The sequence below is a fragment of the Pteropus medius genome, unplaced genomic scaffold (assembly GCF_902729225.1).
Source record: "Pteropus medius unplaced genomic scaffold, Ma_sr-lr_union100, whole genome shotgun sequence".
Classification (NCBI taxonomy): domain Eukaryota; kingdom Metazoa; phylum Chordata; class Mammalia; order Chiroptera; family Pteropodidae; genus Pteropus; species Pteropus medius.
The window spans coordinates 37948-58859 of NW_024349565.1; the positions used below are offsets into that span (position 1 = coordinate 37948).

The following is a 20912-nucleotide window of genomic DNA, read 5'->3' on the forward strand; positions in this document are numbered from 1 at the left end:
TCCACCCTCTGCCCTCCGCCCTCCGTGTCGCCCTAAGCTATTGCCAATGCCCTGCGCCCAAGGTCAGTGGTCGGGGCGACACCACACCCGGGCCTCCGAACCCCATTCCTGCCCGTGCTCCAGGCCTCGCTGCCCTCCCTCCCCAGGGCTGCTGGGCTGAGGGAGCCAGAGGGATACACTGTTTCGTGGTCCAATCGCTGTGGCTCTGGAGGGAGCGGGGAGCAGATGCTTCTCTGAGGACCCCGGATGGATGAGATGAGTAGGATTCGAACCCAGAGCACTGACACCTCGGAAGGTGCGCGATGGGGGCCGTGGGGTCTCCCTAGGCCCGAGGGGCAGCCGATGCTCATTCCGCTTGTCTCTGAGGAAGCTTCTCCCCCGGAAGGCTCTCCCGGAGCCGGCCTCCCCACTTCTCACGGCTGCCCCCCGACCCTGCGGGGAGAATGCTCAGGTGCATCCCGGTCTCGACCACCAGATGCTCGCTACGGCACAAGAGGAGGTTCCGGAAAGAGCTTGGAGCACGAGGGCGGCCTGTCCCCAGATGAGGCCCTCGGAGCCTGGTCTCGGGTGTCCCCTGGCCTGGGCTGGCTGACTTTGGGACCCCTTGGTGCCCCCAACCATCAGAGCCTTCCATTCGAGCCCCACCCGAGCCCCTCCCGTCCTCCCGGGCTGCCCCGGGGGTTCTCACCAGTGCTCAGGGCCTGTGACCTCTGTGGCCCCCAGGGCCTGCTTCTGTGGCCCACGGTCTCTCCACAGCTCTCCCAGGCCCGGGACGGTGCCCCGTGGGGCCGCTCCCTCCCTCCCTCCATCCGGTCCCTCGCAGTCTCCCGCCAGCTCTGCGTCACCGTGCCGGGAATGCGGCCAGCGACGCACGGGGCACATGGCCCCTGCCCGTGACCACGGCTGCTCTGGAGTCGGTTCCATGCCTGTGACGTGCCCTGCAACCGAGTGGCTTATGCGCTTAGCTCTCACCTGCCTGGCCTGTGGGTTGGGGTGAACGCCCCCTCTCCGTGCAGCTGAGAAGTGGGGGGTCCCCGTGGCCTTTTGTTGGGCCTCTCTTTCCTCTGCCTCGTTTGGCTTTGCAGAACTGCCCGACCTCTGGGCAGCAGACAGCACCACCCACCAGGGCCCAGGGAGGGCTAGAGCTTTCTCCAAATTTCATCATCATGCAAAGACACACAGTCATTTCTCCCTAAGGAACAGAGTTCACAGCAAAACCAGAGCCCAGCGCAGCCTGCTCAAGGCCCATCTTTGCGAATATTTGAAGACTTGAAGCTGGGCACCAGCCGGGGACACAGGCCCCAGTGTGTTCCTAAGGTTGGGTTCTGGTTTCTCCAAAGAGAGAAGGAACAGGAGGAGGAAGAAGGAAGGAAAAGGAGGGAGGGAGGGAGGGAGGGAGTCAGGCGTCTGAGGGGAGGGGCTGAGTTCCGAGCAGGGGGCAATCACGGAGACCGTCCTGGAAGCGGCGGCGCATGTTGCGTCCACTCTGTGCAGAGAATATGGGAGTGAGCTGCGGTGCGTGAGACCGGCATGTGAGGCTCTCGGGGCTGTGAGACCTTGGACAGGCCCCGTGGCGTGTGGAGAAGCACCGCGTGGGCCAGCTGGCCCGGGAGGGCTCGAACGCAGGCCGGGTCCGCTGCCAGCTAGAGGATGCCGGGGCTCTGGGAGCTTCGGGGATGGGAAAGCAGGCTGGTCACTCGCACCCCTCTCTGCGAGTCTGCCCCCCACCAGCAAGGTGCCCTGCACTGTGGCCCCGAGCGAGGCCGTGCCCGGTCCGCAGCGCTCCCCCGGCACCGTACCCCCCCCGCCCCCCGGCCGCGTCCTCACTGCTTCTGGAGCAGCTGGGGCGCCAGCTGGAGCCCGTGGGGAAACAGAGAGGAGACGAAGTGGGAACAGCAGGCCATGGAGAGAGTGTCTAAACACCGGGACTATTTGGGGATCGTCTTTTATTTTTAGTTTGGGATTGGCCCACCCTCCAGCATCGTAGGAACGGCCCACTGGGCCAGGCCCCCAGCGGCATGGTTTCACGACTCACTTATCACCTTGGCGATGACCTTGGGGTCTCAGTGTGCCCATTCACAGACAGGTCAGCATGAGGCCCATCCCGTCCGCTGCAGGGGGACAGGGCCGGACAGCCTCGCTGGCAGTCAGCCCGGTGCCCAGCCGGAGGGCGTCCGAGAGCCATTTCCCAGACAGCTGTCCCAGACCACTCGGAGGGGCCAAACTCAGCCAGTCCGCTTCAATTCCCGCTGACGATGTCCATGTGTCATTAGTGCCAATTAGGAGTGCAGGGGCGGCAAAGCGTTTGGCCCGGGGCGCAGGCTGGCGGGAGGGTCACCAGGACAATTCGATTCCCGCCAGACAAATGTGATTACCGGTGCAGCCTGCACCCACCGCCCCGGGGCCCAGGACATAAATGGCCAGGTGCGGCGGCCGAGCCCGCCCAGCCATGCAAGTCCCCAGCCCCAGCGCCCGTGAGGCCGCCTCCATGTACGGCACCGCGGTGGCCGTCTTCCTGGTCATCCTGGTAGCCGCCCTGCAGGGCTCGGCGCCCCCCGAGAGCCCCTTCCCCTACCGCATCCCCCTGGACCCCGAGGGCACCCTGGAGCTGTCCTGGAACGTCAGCTACACGCAGGAGCTGGTCCATTTCCAGCTGCTGGTGCGGGAGCTCAAGGCCGGCATCCTGTTCGGCATGTCGGACCGCGGGCAGCTGGAGGATGCCGACCTGGCCGTACTCTGGACTGACGGAGACAAGGCCTACTTCGGGGTACGTGTCTCCCACATCCTGCGGCCGGGCTTCCTCCTCCGCTCGCGCTCCGTAACCCAGCGAAAGGGGCTTTTCTGCCTCCGCCCCGTTCGAGTTTACTCTGCTCTTAGCCAAGTCCGTGTCCCAAGTTTGGGTGTCTCAGCGACACCCATGTGAGGACAAAGGGGGAAAGAGAAACCTTCCGTGGTCCTCGGCTGCACGCCCCAAGCGGCAGCCCCGGGCATGTCCCCAGCCCCGGGGGTGCGGGCCCCATGTTCTCCACTCACACGAACTGCATCCAGTGCTCCCGCCACGCGGGCTAGTGGCCACGTGACCCGCACGGCGCCCAGCGTGCACACCGGGCCTTGGACGCAGCACTGGCAAGCGTGGTGCTTGCACACGCAGGTAAAATGAACGGGTGCAGACACCCCCCTCCCCCAGGTGGAGGACGAACCCGCACAGTTGAGCTCTTGACTCCCTACTTTCAAAATTCACCCCACTCTGGCCGTGATGGGTAGAGAAACGGGGAGTTTTCTTTCAAAGTAGGGAGGCTTTAGGGCCCTTGACAAGCCAAAGGGGGGTCCTGGGGCAAGGGGTGACCAGCATCTGCCGAGCCACCCCCCAACCCCTGCTCTCCCCCTAGATGGGCCTGGCCGCTAGGGTCTCTTTGGGCACCAGCCCCGCAGCTCTCCCCACAAAAACAGGCATAGGAGGGTTGCCTTTTTTTAAAGATAGGAGGCACTTCCTTTGTGAGCAGAGGGGCTTTTACTGCCTTAAGTGGGGGACCCACACGAGCGCAGTCAGGAGAGGCGAGGCTGACCCGGGCAGCCAGGCCGACTCGCGGCCTTGGCGTCTTTTCTGGGGAGAATGCTCTCTCCGTGTCTTTGGGTTTTTGTGAGTTGACGTGAGCGGACAATGGCTCGTATTTCTGAAATCCGACCGTATTCCATCTGACCCCATGACAGCTCTGCGGGTGGGTGCTTTGCCCATCTCACAGGTGAGGCCGGAGGCTGGCGAGCTGCAGCCGTGTGCGTGGGGCCACCCGGGAGGGCAGGGCCCAGCTGCTTGGTTGGGGCCCACATCAGACTCCTGGGCTGCCCTGCCTCCCACACACAAGGACACACAGTGGCTGAGGGGTCGTGACCTGGAGTAGCCCCTGCCCGGAGGCTTTGGAGGATGGGCGGGGTCCCTAAGCTGGGAATTCCAGGTCCTTCTGGGGCAGCTTTTCCCGGCTGCCAAGAGAGCCAGGCAGCTTCACCCCCCTGCACGCTGCAAGATGAATCTGCACAACGAATTTCTATGCAAACAAACGTCAGACTTGTTGTTCCTCTTTTAGCAACATGTTCAACAAATACATTCTAGATTTCCAGCTCAAGCAGCACCAGCGAACTTTCTGCCTCCGTTTAAAATCAGTCCTGCGAACCCGCAGTGGCCCCAGTGGGCGCTTCACTGGGCTGCTTCGCTCCAGGGAAGATTTTGCAAGGAAATGAAGAAAACGTGCCTTAGCCCTAGAAAAGGGTTAAAAAAAAAAAGTCCTAAGGCCAAGGACCCATGGGGCCCCTGTGTGGGAACAGAGTAGTGGGTGGGGACGGCTCCTCCCTCCTGGTTGCCCCTGGCTGACTCCTCCTCCCCTCCCACTTCACTGCCCCCCCCATGGCCTGGACGCCTCTTGTGCAAAGCAAGCGCTGGGGGCGGGGGAGGGGTCAGCCAGAACTGCCGCCCACTGACGTCCTGTTTCCTCCTTGGGCCTCAGTTTACCCTCTCCAAGCAAGGCTAGGACGAGGGAGCGAGGCACCGCTCTCCCCGGGCCGTGCAAATGCAGCACCTCGAACCCTGGGCAGCTTTCTCCCCTCCCGTCTGTGCCCAGCCCTCCTCAGGCCCCCCTCTCCAAGGCTCCGTGCTCCCCCCGCCCCTCCCTCCGCAGACAAACGGGAACAGTGTCTGTCCAAGGTCCCGGTTCCCGATCCCGGCACCTACTTAATGAGATGGACCCCTGCGTCCCCCCAGAGGTCTCCGGTCCGAGGCTAACCAGCCCTGGGAGCCCTGCTCATGGTCACAGTCACGGAGGGAGCGACAGGGAGGGGTCGGAGCTGTCTCCGGGCAGACGCAGAGAGTAGGGATGAGCCCCCAACCACCCCGAAACCCCCAGGTGCAGAGCCGGGGCTGTCCTGCGCAGCCGTGTTGGGGGCCGAGCCGGCGCCCTGGCCTCCGTCTGGGCTCCCCGCGCCCCGAGCCCGCACCTGTCTCTGCAGGACGCCTGGAGTGACCAGAGGGGGCAGCTCCACCTGGACCCCCAGCAGGATTACCAGCTGCTGCGGGCGCAGAGGACCCCGGCGGGCCTGTCCCTGCTCTTCAAGAGGCCCTTCAGCACCTGCGACCCCCGAGATTACCTCATCGAGGTGGGTGGCCGCCGGCCGCGGGGCAGGACACCGCGCTGGGGGGCAGCGTCCCGGGGCCAGCTGGTCCGGAGAGGAAGCCGAGAAAGGACCCCAGCGGCAGCTAGGAGTGGGGGACCAGGCCGTTTGGGAGCCCGGCTCAGCTCTCGGCCTCTGACACCCCAGGACGTCCCTGGGTGGACACACGGCCGGAGTGTTTCTGGGTGACGGTCATGCCCCCGACCTCTCTAACTGGGACCTGAGTGATCTCACTCCTGTGTCCCCCCAGGACACCCGGTCTCCCACCCCGCCCTTGCCAACTTGCTGTGAGGCTCAGGGCAGGTCCCTCCCTCCTCTGGGCCTCAGTTTCCCTGTCTGTAAAGTGTGGCGGGCAACTAGATGACCATAAGGCCCGGCCGGCTCTGCGTAGGAGTTCACGGCCACCGCGGAGCCAAAACACCGTAGGCTTCTCACGCTGCTCCAGGACCCCCAGCTAGGGAGCAACGACCCACCTCGCCCTTGAGACAAAACCCTTTTAACCTTCGAGGGCACCTTGACATTTGTCATCGTGTGTAATCTTTATGGTTGGCGGTGTGCCGGGGACTCGTGGCACAGTGCGGAGTGAGCAGGTGTCGGGAGAGGGGTCCCAACAGCAGGCTGTCCGGGTCCTCACCCTCCGGGCCCACCTGCCCCGAGGACCCTCTCGGAGGACTTTGCAGGGGTCCGCCCAGTGCCCGCGTGCTCCCGGCTCAGAGCCTGCAGGCGGGGCGTGGGGGAGCCGCCTGCCCGGAGCTGAGACGCCCTGCAGAGAGCAGCCCACGGAGTACCCAAGTTTATGCGGCCACGTGAGCCATTAGCCACCACCACACACACACACACACACTCATGCACACATGCCCATTGGTGCCCGGAAGTCCATGGCAGGCGATTTCCGAGCTACACCCCACATGTGGACACAGGTTCGCAGTCCTGGCAGCACAGGAGAGCCGACCCCAGCCTCCTGTCCCCTCGAGTCAGTCTGTGATCCCCAGCTCAGGGCTGACTAGAACTTTCTATGTCCGCACCGTCCAATACCAGTGGGGCTAGTGGTGGTCGTACTGGCCAGGGCAGCTCTGTGCCGGGCATGTGTCACCTGCCAGGTGGGGGTGAGCAGGGGCCTGGCATGCCCTGGGTTACCCGGGAGCCCACCTCTGGGGGTCTGAGTGGCCTGGCGCCGGCCTCGTCTTGGCTGCAGGATGGCACCGTCCACCTGGTGTACGGCATCCTGGAGCAGCCGTTCGCGTCGCTGGAGGCCATCAACACCTCGGCCCTGCAGACGGGGCTGCAGAGGGTGCAGCTGCTGAAGCCGGACATCTCCGTCCCCGCCCTGCCCCCGGACACGCGCACGATGGAGGTCCGCGCCCCCGACGTCCTCGTCCCCGGCCAGGAGACCACCTACTGGTGCTACGTCACTGAGCTCCCGGGCGGCTTCTCTCGGCACCACATCGTCATGGTACGCGGGGGTCCTGTCCCCCGGGGCCTGTCCCAGCTCTGCCCGCCACCTGGGGCCTTGGCGAGATGTCTCGGTCCTGAAGCGCTGCCCGTGGCCCTGGTCGAGCCGGGTGACCTGTTGCCGCCTGAACCCTAGGCGCCCCTGTCGCCCTGCTCGCTCCCCGCCTCCCAGGGCCTGTGCACCCCAGCTTCCCAGCCTGCCCCAGGGCGACTTGATGTCTTGATTTCTGCGTCTGTCCTGGGACTGACAGCTGTCCGTCCATCCGTCTGTCTGTCAGGCCACCTCCCACTTCATTGAAAAGCAGCTCAACTCAGAACCCCGTTGCTATCAACACCCGCAGAAGAAAAAAACCATAGTGACAATAGCTGCTGAACGGGGGAGGGGAGGGGGTCCCCCAGCCCTCCCGCACTACGACCAGGCAGCATCGTCCCGGTCCCCAGGAAGTCAGCCCAGAGAGGCTGCGTGAGTGCCTGACGCCGCCCAGCGGGAAGGGGCGGGCCTGGTCCCCGGCTCAGGTTCAGCCTCGGCCTCGGGCAGCCTTGTGTTCTTGTCTGGTCACCATCATATTCGTGGCAGGACAGCTCCCTTCCTGTCCCTACCCTATCAGGAAATGACTTGCCTGGGGCCTCATTTCCTTCACGCCAGGCCTCCCCGGGGGCTTCTGCAGACCCTGCCTGCTTCCGGGTCGGTGGCTTTACCCTCGAACCCCTGAGCCCCAGAAGCACCCCATTTTACAGATGGCCAAGCAGAGGCCTGTGAAGGGGAGCCACGGGGCCAGGGGCTCCCCGTGGGGCGGGCGGGCGTCCTCAGCCCCGGGCTCAGCGCACCCTCCGCCCTGCAGTACGAGCCCATCGTCACCGAGGGCAACGAGGCGCTGGTCCACCACATGGAGGTGTTTCAGTGTGCCGCCGAGCTCGAGAGCGTCCCCCGGTTCAGCGGGCCCTGCGACTCGAAGATGAAGCCCGCCCGCCTCAACCACTGCCGCCACGTGCTGGCCGCCTGGGCCCTGGGCGCCAAGGTGCGTGCCCGGAGCCCCGCGGCCCCCGTCCCCCCACCTCCGTGTCCCCCACTTCTCTGCTGGAGAGGCCCCGAGAAGGGGTGCCGGAGGGTGTGCAGGGGGCCCCCCAGTTGCCCGGCTCTGCCTGTGTCCCACTGGCCTTTGGAGCCACAGAGGCTTTTTCCAGCCTCTGTCGCTTTTCTATAAAAGTCCAAAAGCCTCCCGAGCTATGTTCTTCACGGCACCGGCCTCGAGTCCCCGCTGGACGTGGAGGGGTTCGCGCACAGCGTGGCCCCGGGCTGGCTGGTGGTGGGGCTGGGGTGTGGCCCCCTGGGCTCATCTGTGGGGCTCTCCCCAGCTCTCTCCACACCCAGAGAAGGCCGGGCAGGGCCACCCGTGGGCACCCGCGGCCCTGCTGCCCGCCCCCACTCTACTAAGGACGCCCGCCTGTCAGAAGGGGCGCGTCGTGTAAGCCAGCCGCCCGCCACCGCCGCCCAGGCGGCTTGGGCCCCAGCGCCTGCCCAGGACCTCGCCCGGGAAGCCCCCGCCTGCCTGTGGGGGCTGAGGCGCCCGGGCGCCTGACGCACCCTCTCCCCTGCCTGCAGGCCTTCTACTACCCGGAGGAAGCCGGCCTCGCGTTCGGGGGCGCGGGGTCCTCACGCTTCCTCCGCCTCGAGGTTCACTACCACAACCCACTGCGGATGCAAGGTAGGCACCCCGCGGGCCGCGTCCAGCCCTGCGCCGTCCTCCCCTCCGACACCCCCTCTCCGCCGGGCCGGGCCGTGTCAGGAAGACCCTGGGCGTCCGCTCCGCCCTGCTCCGCGGCCCCAAGTCCAGCCCCTTGTCACGGGGCCCTGCGGCACGTGTCCCCCTCGTGCCTCTCGTCCGCCGTCTGTGTCCCGGGACGGCAGTGGGCTCCCCAGCCAGGGCCTTGTCACGCTGGCTCAGCACCCCACAACCCGCTGTCCGCAAACGTTGGCCGCCGCGGACGCGGATGTGGCGCCGTCCCGGGTACCAGCTCCCGGGGAGAGCGGGTCCTGGTCTCTGCAGGCCCGAATGAGGCCGGAGCGAAGGCCCCGCCGGGGCCGCGAAGCGAGCAGCGGTTCCGGGAGTCAGGCGGTCTGGCCCGGACCATCGCCACGTCCTCCGTCACGCAGCCCTGCGGTGGCCTGGGCCAGGCCGGTCCGACTTAAGGAATCGCTTAGGTGTTGGCTCAGCCTGAGTGAACACAGCCCACCCCCGCACCCGCACCCCTTCCTCGCTTTGTGGGACCAGCCAGAGCAGGGGGCTAGTGTTAGCGTGTGCTCACCCACAGCCAGGGACGGTGGACAGAGGCCTCAGGCCGGGGCGCTGTCTCAGGTGTCACTTCCCCCGGAAGTCTGACTTCTGCGAGGCTGCTCAGACCAGCCGCTGCCCCTCATCCCAGTCCGGGTGACCCTCCAGCACCCATGCATGCTGCCTCTGCCCTCCCAGAACAGGCTGGCAGGGTGCGGGCCATTCCAGGGCCAGCATGGTCCCTGCCCCGTGCCCACCCTCCGATGGCCTGCCCGATGGGGGAACGGCCCCCAGGACCGTCCTCGGGGCAAGCCGACCCCTGGCTCAACTGCGGGCTGGCTATGACCCCCCTCCTGCCTCGAGCGTGAGCGTGCGCGTGGGAACGGCATTTGGGGGCGTCTGGGACCCAGCAGGGCGGTGCTGGGCTTGATTGGCAATGTCTGCCCTGGCACTGGTGGGCTGGCTCTCGTGTTTCCTGCTCTTGAGTTCGTACCGAACTTACCACTCCACAGACACACATCTTTCGGCCTCTGTGCAATGCCGGTGGAGATCTCGTTCCCCAGTTTCCCAGCCCAGACCTTAGGTCCAGCAGGATGACACGGCCTGCCGCGGTCACCAGGCAGGAACTGAGAGCATTGAGTCAAGACCTGGTTCTGGGGCACGTGTCCTGGCTACAGTGTAAGGGTTGGGAAAGCGAGCTGGGCCAGACCGTGGGGGCCGCTGGATCACGCCGTGCCTGAAGGCGGAACAGTCAGAGTCGGTCTATAAGACAGAGACGCTGGCTGATTCCATATCAGAAACCGAAACTATTTTCCTCTGTTTCGCCAGCATCTTCCACCATCCACAGCCACTTAGGCTTCTTCCTCTCACTCTCTTTTAAAAAGACATTTATTCTCACTTGCGAGGGGCAGGCATAGCCTGAGAGATAAGATTATCAGCTCCAGGCTGAGTCCCTGCCTGTCCCTTCCTAGCTGGGTGATCCTGGGTGGGTGACTGTGCCCCTGGCGTGTTTGCTTACCTCCCACGGCTCTCCTGAGGCTGGAAAAGCTCATGCGTGTTATACTCCCACTGGGATGTGGGCACCAGGCTGTGGGCAACCAATGGCTGCCCGTGACTGTCTTCCCCGAGGCATGACTGATGCTTTCTGCCGCCGCCGGAATTATCTGCAGCATGCACCGAGAAGGGCCTAAGTCAGCTTGGGCTTTGGCATGATACGGGATTTATTGCTCCTTTGAAACCCGAAAGCAGATGGATCTTTGAGCACCCCCGAAGCGTCAGAGCGGTCTGTCTCTGCCTGATTATCTGACTGTATTTATGGGTCCTTTGCCAAATGCGAGGACGCTCCTGTCACTTCACAAATCTGGCGATGGGCTGCTTTTCTATAAATATCAAATTCCATGATTATTTCATTATTTAATCCCCCTCGGAATTTGAGCCAATCACATCTCCCTTTTTATTATTATCCTCTGATGCAAACGGCCCGGAGACACAGAGGCTGTGAGTTCGGACGTAGCAGGGGAACGTGGAGTAGGGAAGGGGGGAGGCAGAGGCAAGAGGGGGCCACGTCCAGCCTTGGTCTTCGCCATGGGGCCAGCCCGGTATCTGCCCCAAAGCGCTCAGGGCCTCGTCACTGACCCACTCCAGGCAGGCGTAGGGCAGGCGCAAGGCTCCTGGAGGCCACCTGGCTGTGTGGCTGGGCCTGCGGGTGCCAGCGTCCCTGGGCCTCCGACCCTCGGCTTTGTGGGACCACTGGGAGGCTGTGCGGGGAGCTCGTGGACTCTCCGATGAGCAGCTGCAAGAACAGCAGGCAGGTGTGGCCGGACCCTGATGGGCAGAAGCACCGAATTCTCCTTAGGAAGAGGCCCTTGGCCTCCGGCCGAGGCCCAGATTGGGGCAGCAGCTTGGCTGAGAGCTCACAGCACACTGTCGACCAGGTGGAGCCCGGGGCTGCGGGTGAGCCGGGGGCTGAACCGTTCACGCTGCCTTTCTGCAGGGGTCTGTGCTCAGCTTTTTCCTGAGCACATGCAGGGTCTGCCTTGATCCTGCAGGACCGTGATCAGAGGAGTGAAGTGGGGAGCCCCAGAAAGGGGGGCCTTCACATCACTTGCCAACTTCAACGAGCAGGAGCACCGTCCCCTTGCCCACCCTCCCCGAGGGCCCGAGGCTCCTCTGAGATGGCCTGGGACGAGTTCCTTGGCCTCCTCTTTGCCAAACCACCCCGAGAGGTCACCCTGCGGCCGATTCCGGCTGAGATGCCCTTGAACGTAGAGGAAGAAGATCGAAGTCCTCGCAAAGCCAGCCGAGGTGTCGCGAGCTTCCCAGACCCACCGCAGGCACCGGGCGTTAGTTACTTAGTTCCCGCCTTGATCAAGTTTCCCGAAGCCCTCACCTCGGTCCCCACGAAGCACCGGCTCCTTCTTCCCACGGGGGTTTCGCACGGTGTGCGTTCATTGAGTCTGGTGGCAGCAATGCCGGCATGTCCGCCTGGTGCCGCTGGGTGTGGGGACGAAGCCGAGGGCGGCCGGGGGCCAGTCTGCCCCGGGGGAGGGGAGCGGGCCTCTGCTGACCCCGCCCGCCGCCTCCTAGGCCGGCGTGACTCCTCGGGCATCCGTCTCTACTACACGGCCACCCTGCGACGCTTCGATGCGGGCATCATGGAGCTGGGCCTGGTGTACACGCCCGTGATGGCCATCCCCCCGCAGGAGGAGGCGTTCGTCCTCACAGGCTACTGCACGGACAAGTGCACCCAGCTGGTGAGTGGGGCTGGGCCTGGGGCCCCCGCGGAGGCCCCGCAGGTGGGGGCCCAGGGAGGACGCTCGGTGGCTTTGATTCCCGCCCCCCGAGTCCCCCTGCAGCGTCGCCATGGCCTTCCTGTGGGCCGGTTTGCCCTGCGCCTCCCTCCGGAGCAGGAACCAGGCGCCCACGTAGCCCACGCCGCGTGCTAGCGCCTCTGGGCGCCGCGTTTTAAAACACATGCTCCTTCCACGAATAAGGTAGACACGCGTCCACCACCAGAAACTCAGGGGGTGCCCCTCAGGATGAAGCGCCCAGCCCCAGCACCCTCCCGCGGTCCCCGAGATAGCCGCTTGGTGGCTCTCTGGTGTCCCAGACTTCTCCCCTACGCATTCCTGCACGTCCTCTCGGGCGGGGTGATTGACCGCAAAGCCAACAGTGGGCATGAGTCCTGGGCTTGCGTTTGACCACCGCCTAGCACCGAGCAGCCTGGCTGTCACTGCGGACTCACTGCGGGGGGGCGGGGGAGTGTGCACGCGAGGCCAGCAGGGTGCCCAGGGCGTAAAACGCCAGGTATTCCTGGTTCGCGAGGCCGTGCCAGGGCAGGTCAGCGCTTAGACCCGGAGCAGGCAGTGGGGGGAACGCAGCTTCCAGAGGAGCAGAAAGGACCCCCCCAAGGCCTTGCACCCTCCGTGTCCGCTTGCCCCAGCCTGGGCTGAACGGTGGCCTCGTCATCGGCGCCCAGACTGAGCCACCACCACGCCATCAGCGTTAGAAACAGTCTCTCCATCACTTGTGAGACCCCCCTCCCTCCCTTCGGTGTGGGTTCCCTGACCGTCTGCTGAGTTCGAGGACCTTCTCACCTGCCCCTCGGCCATCGGTCCTTCTCCGTGACTACCTGTTCGCAACCTTTCTCCAGTTTCCTGACGGGTTGTTTGTTGGTCTTTCCCTCGGTTCTAGTTGTCCCTGGGTTGTGTGGGTGGCATTTCAGGGTCCATCGTCAATGTTACAAACACTGTCTCACACACTGAAACTTTGCCTCTCAGAACGGCCCGCAAGGTGAGTGTTCGCACCCCACTTCCCAGACGAGGAGGCCGAGGCTCGCCAGGGTCTGGGCGGGCCTGTGCCGGCCGCAGTGGATTGCTCCGTTTCCGGGGGCTCGGCCCTTCCAGTGAGCCGATTCATTGGGATTCGTCCTTCTTGTGGGCTCCTCGAGCTTCCAAGCCCTCTGACCCTTAGGCAACCAGAGTGTCCTCCAGCGGAAGAGTGACAGCCGTCAGCCTGTGCAGGACGCGCTGGCTCCTTTTGTCGGAGACCGGGCGTGAGACTTCGTCACCACGCCCAGCATCTGACACGCTGCCCCGTCCACAGATCTCCCATCGGTGACATCTTTTGCTGTGCGAAAAGCTCCCTGGCTTGGGTCCGGGGCTGGGGAGTGACCTCCTCGGGGTCCACTGGGAGGGCGCGATCCCAGGCCAAGTGGCCACCTAATGCCGGGACCCAGGCCACCGTGACCCGCTGACCTCAGCGTGCCTCTTGCTGGCCTGAGAACACAGACCTCAGGGTCTCCGAACACATCGCAGCCGCGGAACGAAGACAACTCAACTGTCTCTTCCGCCCCTTCCGCGGCACTTTCTGAAATTGCACGTTCGGGGAACACTCATCGAAGGGACGTTTCCCTCCGTTAGCAGGTCACGGAGGGGCACAGATTCTGCAGTCGGAGGTCCGGGCGCTCAAGGACAAGCCGAGGACGGGATAACGTTTCAGACCACGGCCCCCACCCCTCAGCCCCCCCAGCCCTCAAATCCTCGCAAGGGGGCGAAAGCTATCAATAGGGACGAGGGCAGGGCCGGCAGCTGGCGGAGGGCGGGCGGAAAGCACGGGGCTGATAGAGATGACTCGCGGAGATGACTCGCGGACGTGCAGCAGTCGCTCGGTGACCGGCCCACGGCACCGGGAACTCCCTGAGCCGCCCGCAGTGTAGACAAGACAGAGCAGGGTGCGTCGGCGCCGGTCAGTGAAGAGGCGCTCGGAGCGCGTGGTCCATCTCAGGACGCCTTCCGTCTACACGAAGTTAGCGTTCGGTCGGGGGAACCGTCCGTGGTCTGCAGAGTCCCCCGCTGCTCTGACGGGGAAGCGAGGCGCCTGCTGGGAGCGAGGCCGCCTCTTCCGTGCGGCCAGCGGGCAGCCCCGACGGCCAGCGCCACAGCTGTAGCAATACCCGGTGACCGACAGCGGGGGGTGCCGCCTGGGGATTGTGCGAGTCAAGCGAGGTCATGCCGAGCGGTGCCCGGCGTGGCAGGCGCTGGACGGGACCACCCGGCACTGAGTCCCCGGTCACACGCCCTCCGCAGCCCCTGCCCACGGCTGCCCCCCCGAAGTCTGTCGAACGAACACGGAACCAACGATCGGCCTTCGGGGCCTCAAGAGAGGACTGAGAGGGAGCCGCCCGCACCCCAGCGGGCCTCTGGGGGCCCCAGGCCGGGCTTGGGGAGAGCTGGCTCTTTCCACGAAGATGCCTTAGTGCGGCTCATTTCCTCCTCCGTTTCTCGACGGGGATGTAACCCGTGGGGAGAAAGACCAGGCCCGGGCTGCAAACGTCCTAGGAAGTGGCCCGTGGCCGGCGGTCACCAGGGTCCCCCGCGTGGTCTGCCCTGACCCCGCTGCCCTCTGACCCCGCCGCCCTCTGACTCTGCAGGCCCTGCCCCCCTCAGGGATCCACATCTTCGCCTCGCAGCTCCACACGCACCTGACGGGGAGGAAGGTGATCACCGTGCTGGCCAGGGGCGGCCGAGAGAGGGAGGTCGTGAACAGGGACGACCACTACAGCCCTCACTTCCAGGTGAGGCCCGCCGCTCCCCGCCCGGCCCCCCGACCTTTTCTCCGTGACAGCCGCAGAGACACGCGGTGCTGGGGGCCCTTCTCCTGCGCTGGCACAGACACCTGAGGGGCGCACAGCGGCCAGCCCGTCCCCCGCGGGGGCTCCTCTAAGGGAGGGGCTCTGGTGGCGCATTCTGGCGTGCGGCTGATTGCAGGGTTCGGAGGATCCGGGCAGCCAGCGGTGGCCTCTGCCTTGGCAACCACCATCTTGTTCTAATGCCTTCCTGTCAAAGGCTGAGCTTAGCCAGTCCCAGCTCCCCGCTCACCCCCAGGAGCTGGGACAATCGAACCGCCCCCAGAGGGCCGGGGAGGTGGTTAGAGTCGGGCTTCAGACCCCTGAGGTCCCGCCTTCCCTCCGCCCATAGGAGATCCGCATGTTAAAGAAGGTCGTGTCCGTCCACCCGGTGAGTGACCATGAGGGACCAGCCAGGTGGGGAGGCTGGGAGGGCAGTCCCCGGAGGGGGAGAGGTGGAAAGCGAGCGGGGTGGGCAGAGGCCGTGGAGAGGTCTTCCAGAACATCGTCAGGAGACCCACCGAGAGGCCACAGAGATAGTGCTCAGGGTGATGTGGGTCCACCCACCCAATCAGTCGACAAATCCCAGGAGCTTAGGGAGAGATGAGGGTGTGGGAGATCATGCAGAAGGGGGACCCCAGGCCAGCTGGGGCCTGCCCACGTTCACTGACAGCTGTGACGTGACCAGCCGGTCTGCCCACAGCCCGTGCACTAAGGGGTCACGGAAGCTGATGAATAGTCACTCCCTGGGGACACTCAGATTGTGATTCTCACATGTGGTGGCCGAAGGGCCACTGCTGGGCTTCTCGGTAGTGGATCGATGACTGCGTGTGCAGGGGCTCTGTCCCACGTGGGGACAGGCGCAGCACACCTGTTACCCCAGGTGGCCAGGTGCTGACGGGCGTCTGTCAACTTGGCTCGGCAGGGGGATGTGCTCATCACTTCCTGCACATACAACACGGGAGACAGGAAGCTGGCCACCGTGGTAAGTCGCCCGACCTCTCTGTGCTGCCCGCCCCTGGAGCACGTGGGCCCATCTGCACTTTCATGAGCCTTATGCCTCACCTGGAGTGTAGGTGCTGGAGGGCAGGGGTGCCCCGCCCCCCACATCCCTTCCGTAAACCGGTTCTCAGTGTGGCTGCAGAGCGCGGAGCTCCACTTGGCACCACCCGATCTGTGAATGAATGAATGAATGAATGAATGAATGAACGAACGCATGAACCAAAGAAAACGCCGGAAGCTGAAGGTGGGGCCGGGAGGAAAGGGGCGGAGCTGACGGGCGTCTTCCCGCCTGGCAGGGGGGCTTCGGCATCCTGGAGGAGATGTGCGTCAACTACGTGCACTACTACCCCCAGACACAGCTGGAGCTCTGCAAGAGCTCCGTGGACCCCGGCTTCCTGCAGAAGTATTTCCACCTCGTGAACAGGTGATGGCTCGGGGGGGGGCCTGCCGTGCTCTCCATCTCCGTCCCCGTCCCCGGCACAGAGACCCCCGGGCCCTGCGAGGCATCCGGGCGGAAGGAGGGATCCAGATTCCGGGAACAGGGAAAGCACAGCGGGCAGCCATACCTCCACCGCCCCCGAGGAGCCCGGGGCGGGCGTCGCTCATCGATCCCACACTCACTTCCCTCCGAGTCTAGTCTTGGCCTCTCAGGCCCTCTCAGCCCAGGCCTGGAGCAGCCCTGCCCAGCCCATTCAAGGTGACGTGAGAGAGGAAGCCACGTGGCCACCTCTGGCGTGGAGGCAGGGCCACGACAGCGTGTTAAGAGGCCCGGTGGAGGCAGCTGTGGCCTGGGGGTCACTCTGGGGACCCCACCTCGTCTGCCGGGAGGTGTCACCGGTGCCCTGCGGGGCTCCCGTCCCGTCTGCACACCCCAGACTGGGCTGTGCCTTCCCCACCGCCAGGTTCAACAGCGAAGAAGTCTGCACCTGCCCTCAGGCCTCCGTGCCCGAGCAGTTCGCCGCCGTGCCCTGGAACGCCTTCAGCCGCGGCGTGCTCGAGGCCCTGTACGGCTTCGCCCCCATCTCCGTGCACTGCAACAAGTCCTCCGCCGTCCGCTTCCAGGTGTGCGCCTGGCGGCACGCGAGCCCACCACCCTCCACCCGGTGCCCGGGGATGAGTGCCGGCCCCTCTGCGTCCACGGCAGCCTCGGCCCCACGGGGGACCCCAGTGTGTGGTGACAGGGCCTCCCTCCGAGGAGCTGGCATGAAACAGACATCAGCTGGCAGCAGACAGGCCCAGACGCAGACAGGCTCATGGAGGGAGCAGCCCATGTGGGCGGGCGGCTGCCCTCTCCCGGGGGACGGGGGACGACACGTCCCCCAAGTGGTGTGAGCTGTGAGCTGGGCGCCGGCAGCGCCCCCGGAGCCTAAAAATAAACCCGGGGCGGGGAGGGGCGGGTGAGAAACCAAACAGTCTGGAGAGGCTTCACCTCCTTATCTGAGACTCGGAGATTCAAGCGGCTCCTTTATCCCCGAGCTGCCCGTGGGGGCGGGGCCGGCCCCATGCCAGGAAGGTTCTGGGGATCGGGAGGCTGATCTCCTGGGCGCATCTGGGAGCTGGATTAATTGCTAACTCAAACACCCCTGGCCCCGAGGGAAAGGTAGATCCTGGCTCGGCTGAGAGGGGCATCAGGTGGACGCGCGGTGTGGTTGCAAACGTGGCATTTGATGTAGCCTCGTCCGGAGTAGATGGTTAAGACTTCAGCCTGCACCCCAGGGCCTCTGATTGCTTGGTTTGGGTGAAGATTGAAGTGAGGGTGGGTGGGGAGGTGGGGGGACCAGGATCACCTCCGGGCAAGGGCCCCCAAGTAGCTGCCGGGGCAAGGGCGGGGGGAGTTTGGCTTGGGACAAGGTGAGTGTGAGGGCAGGAAGCCGAGAGGTCGCTGGGGAAAGTGGCTGGGGAGGTGGCGCCCCGTTTCGCTCCAGCCTGTTTACCTCCTGGCTCCGTCCTGGCAGGGCGAATGGGACCGTCAGCCCCTGCCGGAGATCGTCTCCAAGCTGGAAGAGCCCACCCCCCGGTGTCCGGCCAGCCAGAGTCAGAGTCCCGCCGGCCCCACCATAGTCAGCATCGGCGGGAGCAAAGGTTGAATGGGGGGCCGTCTCCTCGCTCCCTGCTCCATGCCGTCCCCGTGGACTCGTGCCAGTGCTGTGCACCCCAACCCTGGAGACCCCCATGAAACAGCTCTGTGTGCCCAGGACGAAGGGCTGGACCATGCCCCTGCCTGAGCCCACGGTCCAGTCCGGCATCTCCCCCTGCATGGCCGAGGGTCCCGTGAGACCTCCCTGCCGACCCACCAGGACTGACGAGCCCAGACCCCTGCGCAGCTCGGTGGTCTGCCATCCGGGCCCATCTCACTAGGAGGCACCAGTCTGGGGACACGAGCCACGCCCGGCTGTGCGGCAGGCTCAGCCCCCTGTTGATGGCGATTTGTGCTGAGGGTGACGGGTGTGGGCGCTACTTAAACATTTCTCTGCAGTGCGGCTCGTTTGTCACCGTGGGCGGCTTCCCTGCCCACAGAGGCAGGACAAGCCATTTAGCTAGTTAGAGACGCGCCTGGGAGATCGCTCAGTGCAGGGTAAATAGATATTTTCACCCACCTAAACGGAAACACATCACTTCTCACCGCCGCCGAGGACGGGATGGTGAAGACCCGGGCGGGCCCGGGCGCCCGCTCCTTAGGGAAGCCGCCGGTGGCCCCGGGCCACGCTGCCCTCGGCGTGGCGGGCAGGTACTAGCTGGGCTCTGGAACCGGGCCGGTGTCCGGAGCCCGGGCCGCCTCTCCGTGCGCGTGCGACTCGGGCCGGCCACGGCACCGCCCTGACACTAAGTTTTCTCACCGGTCAAGTGGGGCCCGTGCCGCGCCGGTTACGAGAGCGAAGCTGCCACACGAGACGGCGCCCGGGGGTGGTTAATCCAGGGCAGCATTGCCCCGCGGGCACGAGCCTGGCCTGAGTGTCCTCCCCACGCTGGACGGGAACACGCCTTCGCCTCCCTCCCCTCCGAGCTGCCTCCCATTTAAGGCCAAGTTCAGCTCTTTGCTGGTTTCCATGGGGAGTAACAGATTAGGCTGTGTTTAGCCACCTCAGCAAAATGCTGCTCAGCCTCTAGGGGAGAGAGAGGGTGATGGATGGGCCTTCGAGTCCCCCCCACCCCACACACTCCCCCTCCAGACGTCAGCTAAGTGGCTGCCTCTCTTGAGAACCACTTCATTACGGACGGAACACACGGGCCGCACGCTCCGCACTGCGCCGTATAAATCACGGCTTCCCCGCACCGTGAGTCACGGGGCGCGTCTGCCGTGAAATGCCAGGCCCCGACAGGCCGCAGAGCTGGCCGCCCTCCATCACCTTTACAGCCTCGGATGACAGGTGGGGGGCGGCCCCTCCCCGCGCGGAGAAGGCTTGGGAGGCGGCCCGGAGCCTGCGCAGCCTCCGGCCTCGGTCTTCGGGCCCAGGAAGACACTGTTCCTCTGGCCGCGGCCGTCCGCCAGCTTGGACAAGGGTCCCGGTCAGCCCAGGGCTCTGCGCACCCGCGAGCCTTTGCTGGCCACCATCGTTTTGTCCCCAGACACCTGAGAGGCACTTACTTGTGGCATTGCAGTTTCACCAACGAGGGGATCGAGGTTCACAGAGGTGAAGTGTGACATGGCTCACCTGGGGTCCCCTGGAGGATGAGCGGTGATGAGAAATCACACGCCGCTCCGGAACCTTCTGCCACCCACAGTGACCACCTCCCCAGCACACGCACACGCACACGCGCACGCGCACGCACATACGCGCACACATGCACACACACGCACACACACACGCGCGCGCACGCACACGTGCACGCACACGCGCCTCATTCACGTCCTCACTCTCCGGCTGGTCATTCTCTTCCTCCCGTGGGCGGCCACTGCGGCACCTGCCCCAGATCAGCAAACTCGGTGCTGTGACTGAGCTGCCACCATGCACACCTCTCCGGTGCAAACACCCCTCGCAAACCCCCCACGTGCGTGCCGTTTCTGCTCCCGCTGGCAGGTGGGGAAACTGAGGCTCAGAGCTCGCCAGTTAGGTGCCGGGGTCCCCAGAGGGCCCTGAGCTCTGACTACACGGTCCGGGCTGTCAGCGTCCACTCCCTTACCTAGGAAGCAGGCACTGGCCCTGGCCCTTGTGAGGACTAAGCAAGGACACCTGGGGAAAGGCTTCGTTACCTGAACACAGGTAATGCTTTGGCCGGGCCCCTCCCACGACTCTCTGGGCTTGCCCTTCTGACCGACAGGTGGCGGAAAGAACCAGGACAGGGTCTGGGCTCCTGAGGGTCTGGGTCCCTGCTCCTCCGTCTGCCATGGCCCGGGGCACGTGCCCTTACCTCTCTCAGAGCCTCTGTCCCCTCCCCTGCCCACCGAGGAGAATGTTCCCCTCGATGCTGCTAGAGGGACAAGACCCATCAGCCGTGAAGTGACAGAGTCCTGGGCTGAGCTGTGCTCGCCCAGGGTCAATGTGAAGGGGGGCCGGGGGTGGGGGCGTCTGGAGTGCAGGGATCTCAGCCTCGGGCGCCAGGCAGAGCCGGTGTGCCTACGCTGGGGCCGGGATGCTCCAGGGCTGTGCCGTCCGGTGGCCAGGAGCCTCGTGCGGCTGCTTAAGCTCAGTTTTAAACGAATTACAGTGGCGCACAATGAAACATTTGGGTCCTCAGCCACACCGGCCACATTTCAAGCTCTCAGCAGCCGCGCGTGGCCCGTGGCCACGGTACTGGACAGAGCAGACAGACGGCCTTCCCATTACCCAGGAAGTTCTACTGGGCAGCGCCGGCCAAGGCCGTGGTTCCAGGCGGCACCAGCTTGGCGGAGCTCGGTGGGCAGGGGCTGGGCACCTTTATACTCAGGGCTGGGCCTCACCCTCACGGGCTGCGGTGGCTCCTCTCCGGCCGGCTCTGGGCAGAGCAGCTGGACCACCGCCCAGGGACGCGGCTTCCCACGAACCTAGCTGAGGATCACCTCTCCTCCTGCAGAAGGTCCTGGCTCCTGGGTCCCCGACCCTGTCCCCCACACGGCTTCAGCAGCACCCCATCGCAACCATCAGAAACCATCACCCGTCTCCAGGTGCCCCAGTGGGGACAGACAGCCTTGGGCTCCCCCAGGTGTCAAAGGCCGGCTTGATCTCGGCCCCCACCCGCCCGCCCTGTCGAGCGGATGGAGAAGCTGAGCCCGGGTTTCCTGGAGCTCCCACCTTCCCCCCGCTCGTCTGCAGCCAGAGCCAAGCTTCTGGTTACGGCACAGCCCCCGCTCCGTCCCCGGCACACGCGCCTGAGCCCAGGGGGCCGAGGCCCTTCCCAAACGCGCCGGAACCGTGGACAGCGGCCACGGGACTCGCACGGGACGTGGTCCTGTTTCCTCCCGTGTCCCGTCGCCCACACTT

At 65.2% G+C, this 20912-nt stretch overlaps 1 protein-coding gene across 1 annotated transcript; it reads left to right on the plus strand.

The window, feature by feature from the left end:
- Window positions 1–1897: 1897 nt before the first annotated feature.
- Window positions 1898–17851, plus strand: DBH (dopamine beta-hydroxylase). The gene is made up of 12 exons (XM_039882905.1): window positions 1898–2767; window positions 4999–5145; window positions 6356–6613; window positions 7455–7631; window positions 8216–8318; window positions 11472–11638; window positions 14317–14460; window positions 14864–14902; window positions 15437–15496; window positions 15810–15937; window positions 16416–16575; window positions 17469–17851. Exons 1-12 carry the CDS (start codon window positions 2417–2419, stop codon window positions 17598–17600), a joined length of 1866 nt encoding a protein of 621 aa, XP_039738839.1. The 5' UTR covers window positions 1898–2416; the 3' UTR covers window positions 17601–17851.
- The last annotated feature ends 3061 nt before the right edge of the window (window positions 17852–20912 follow it).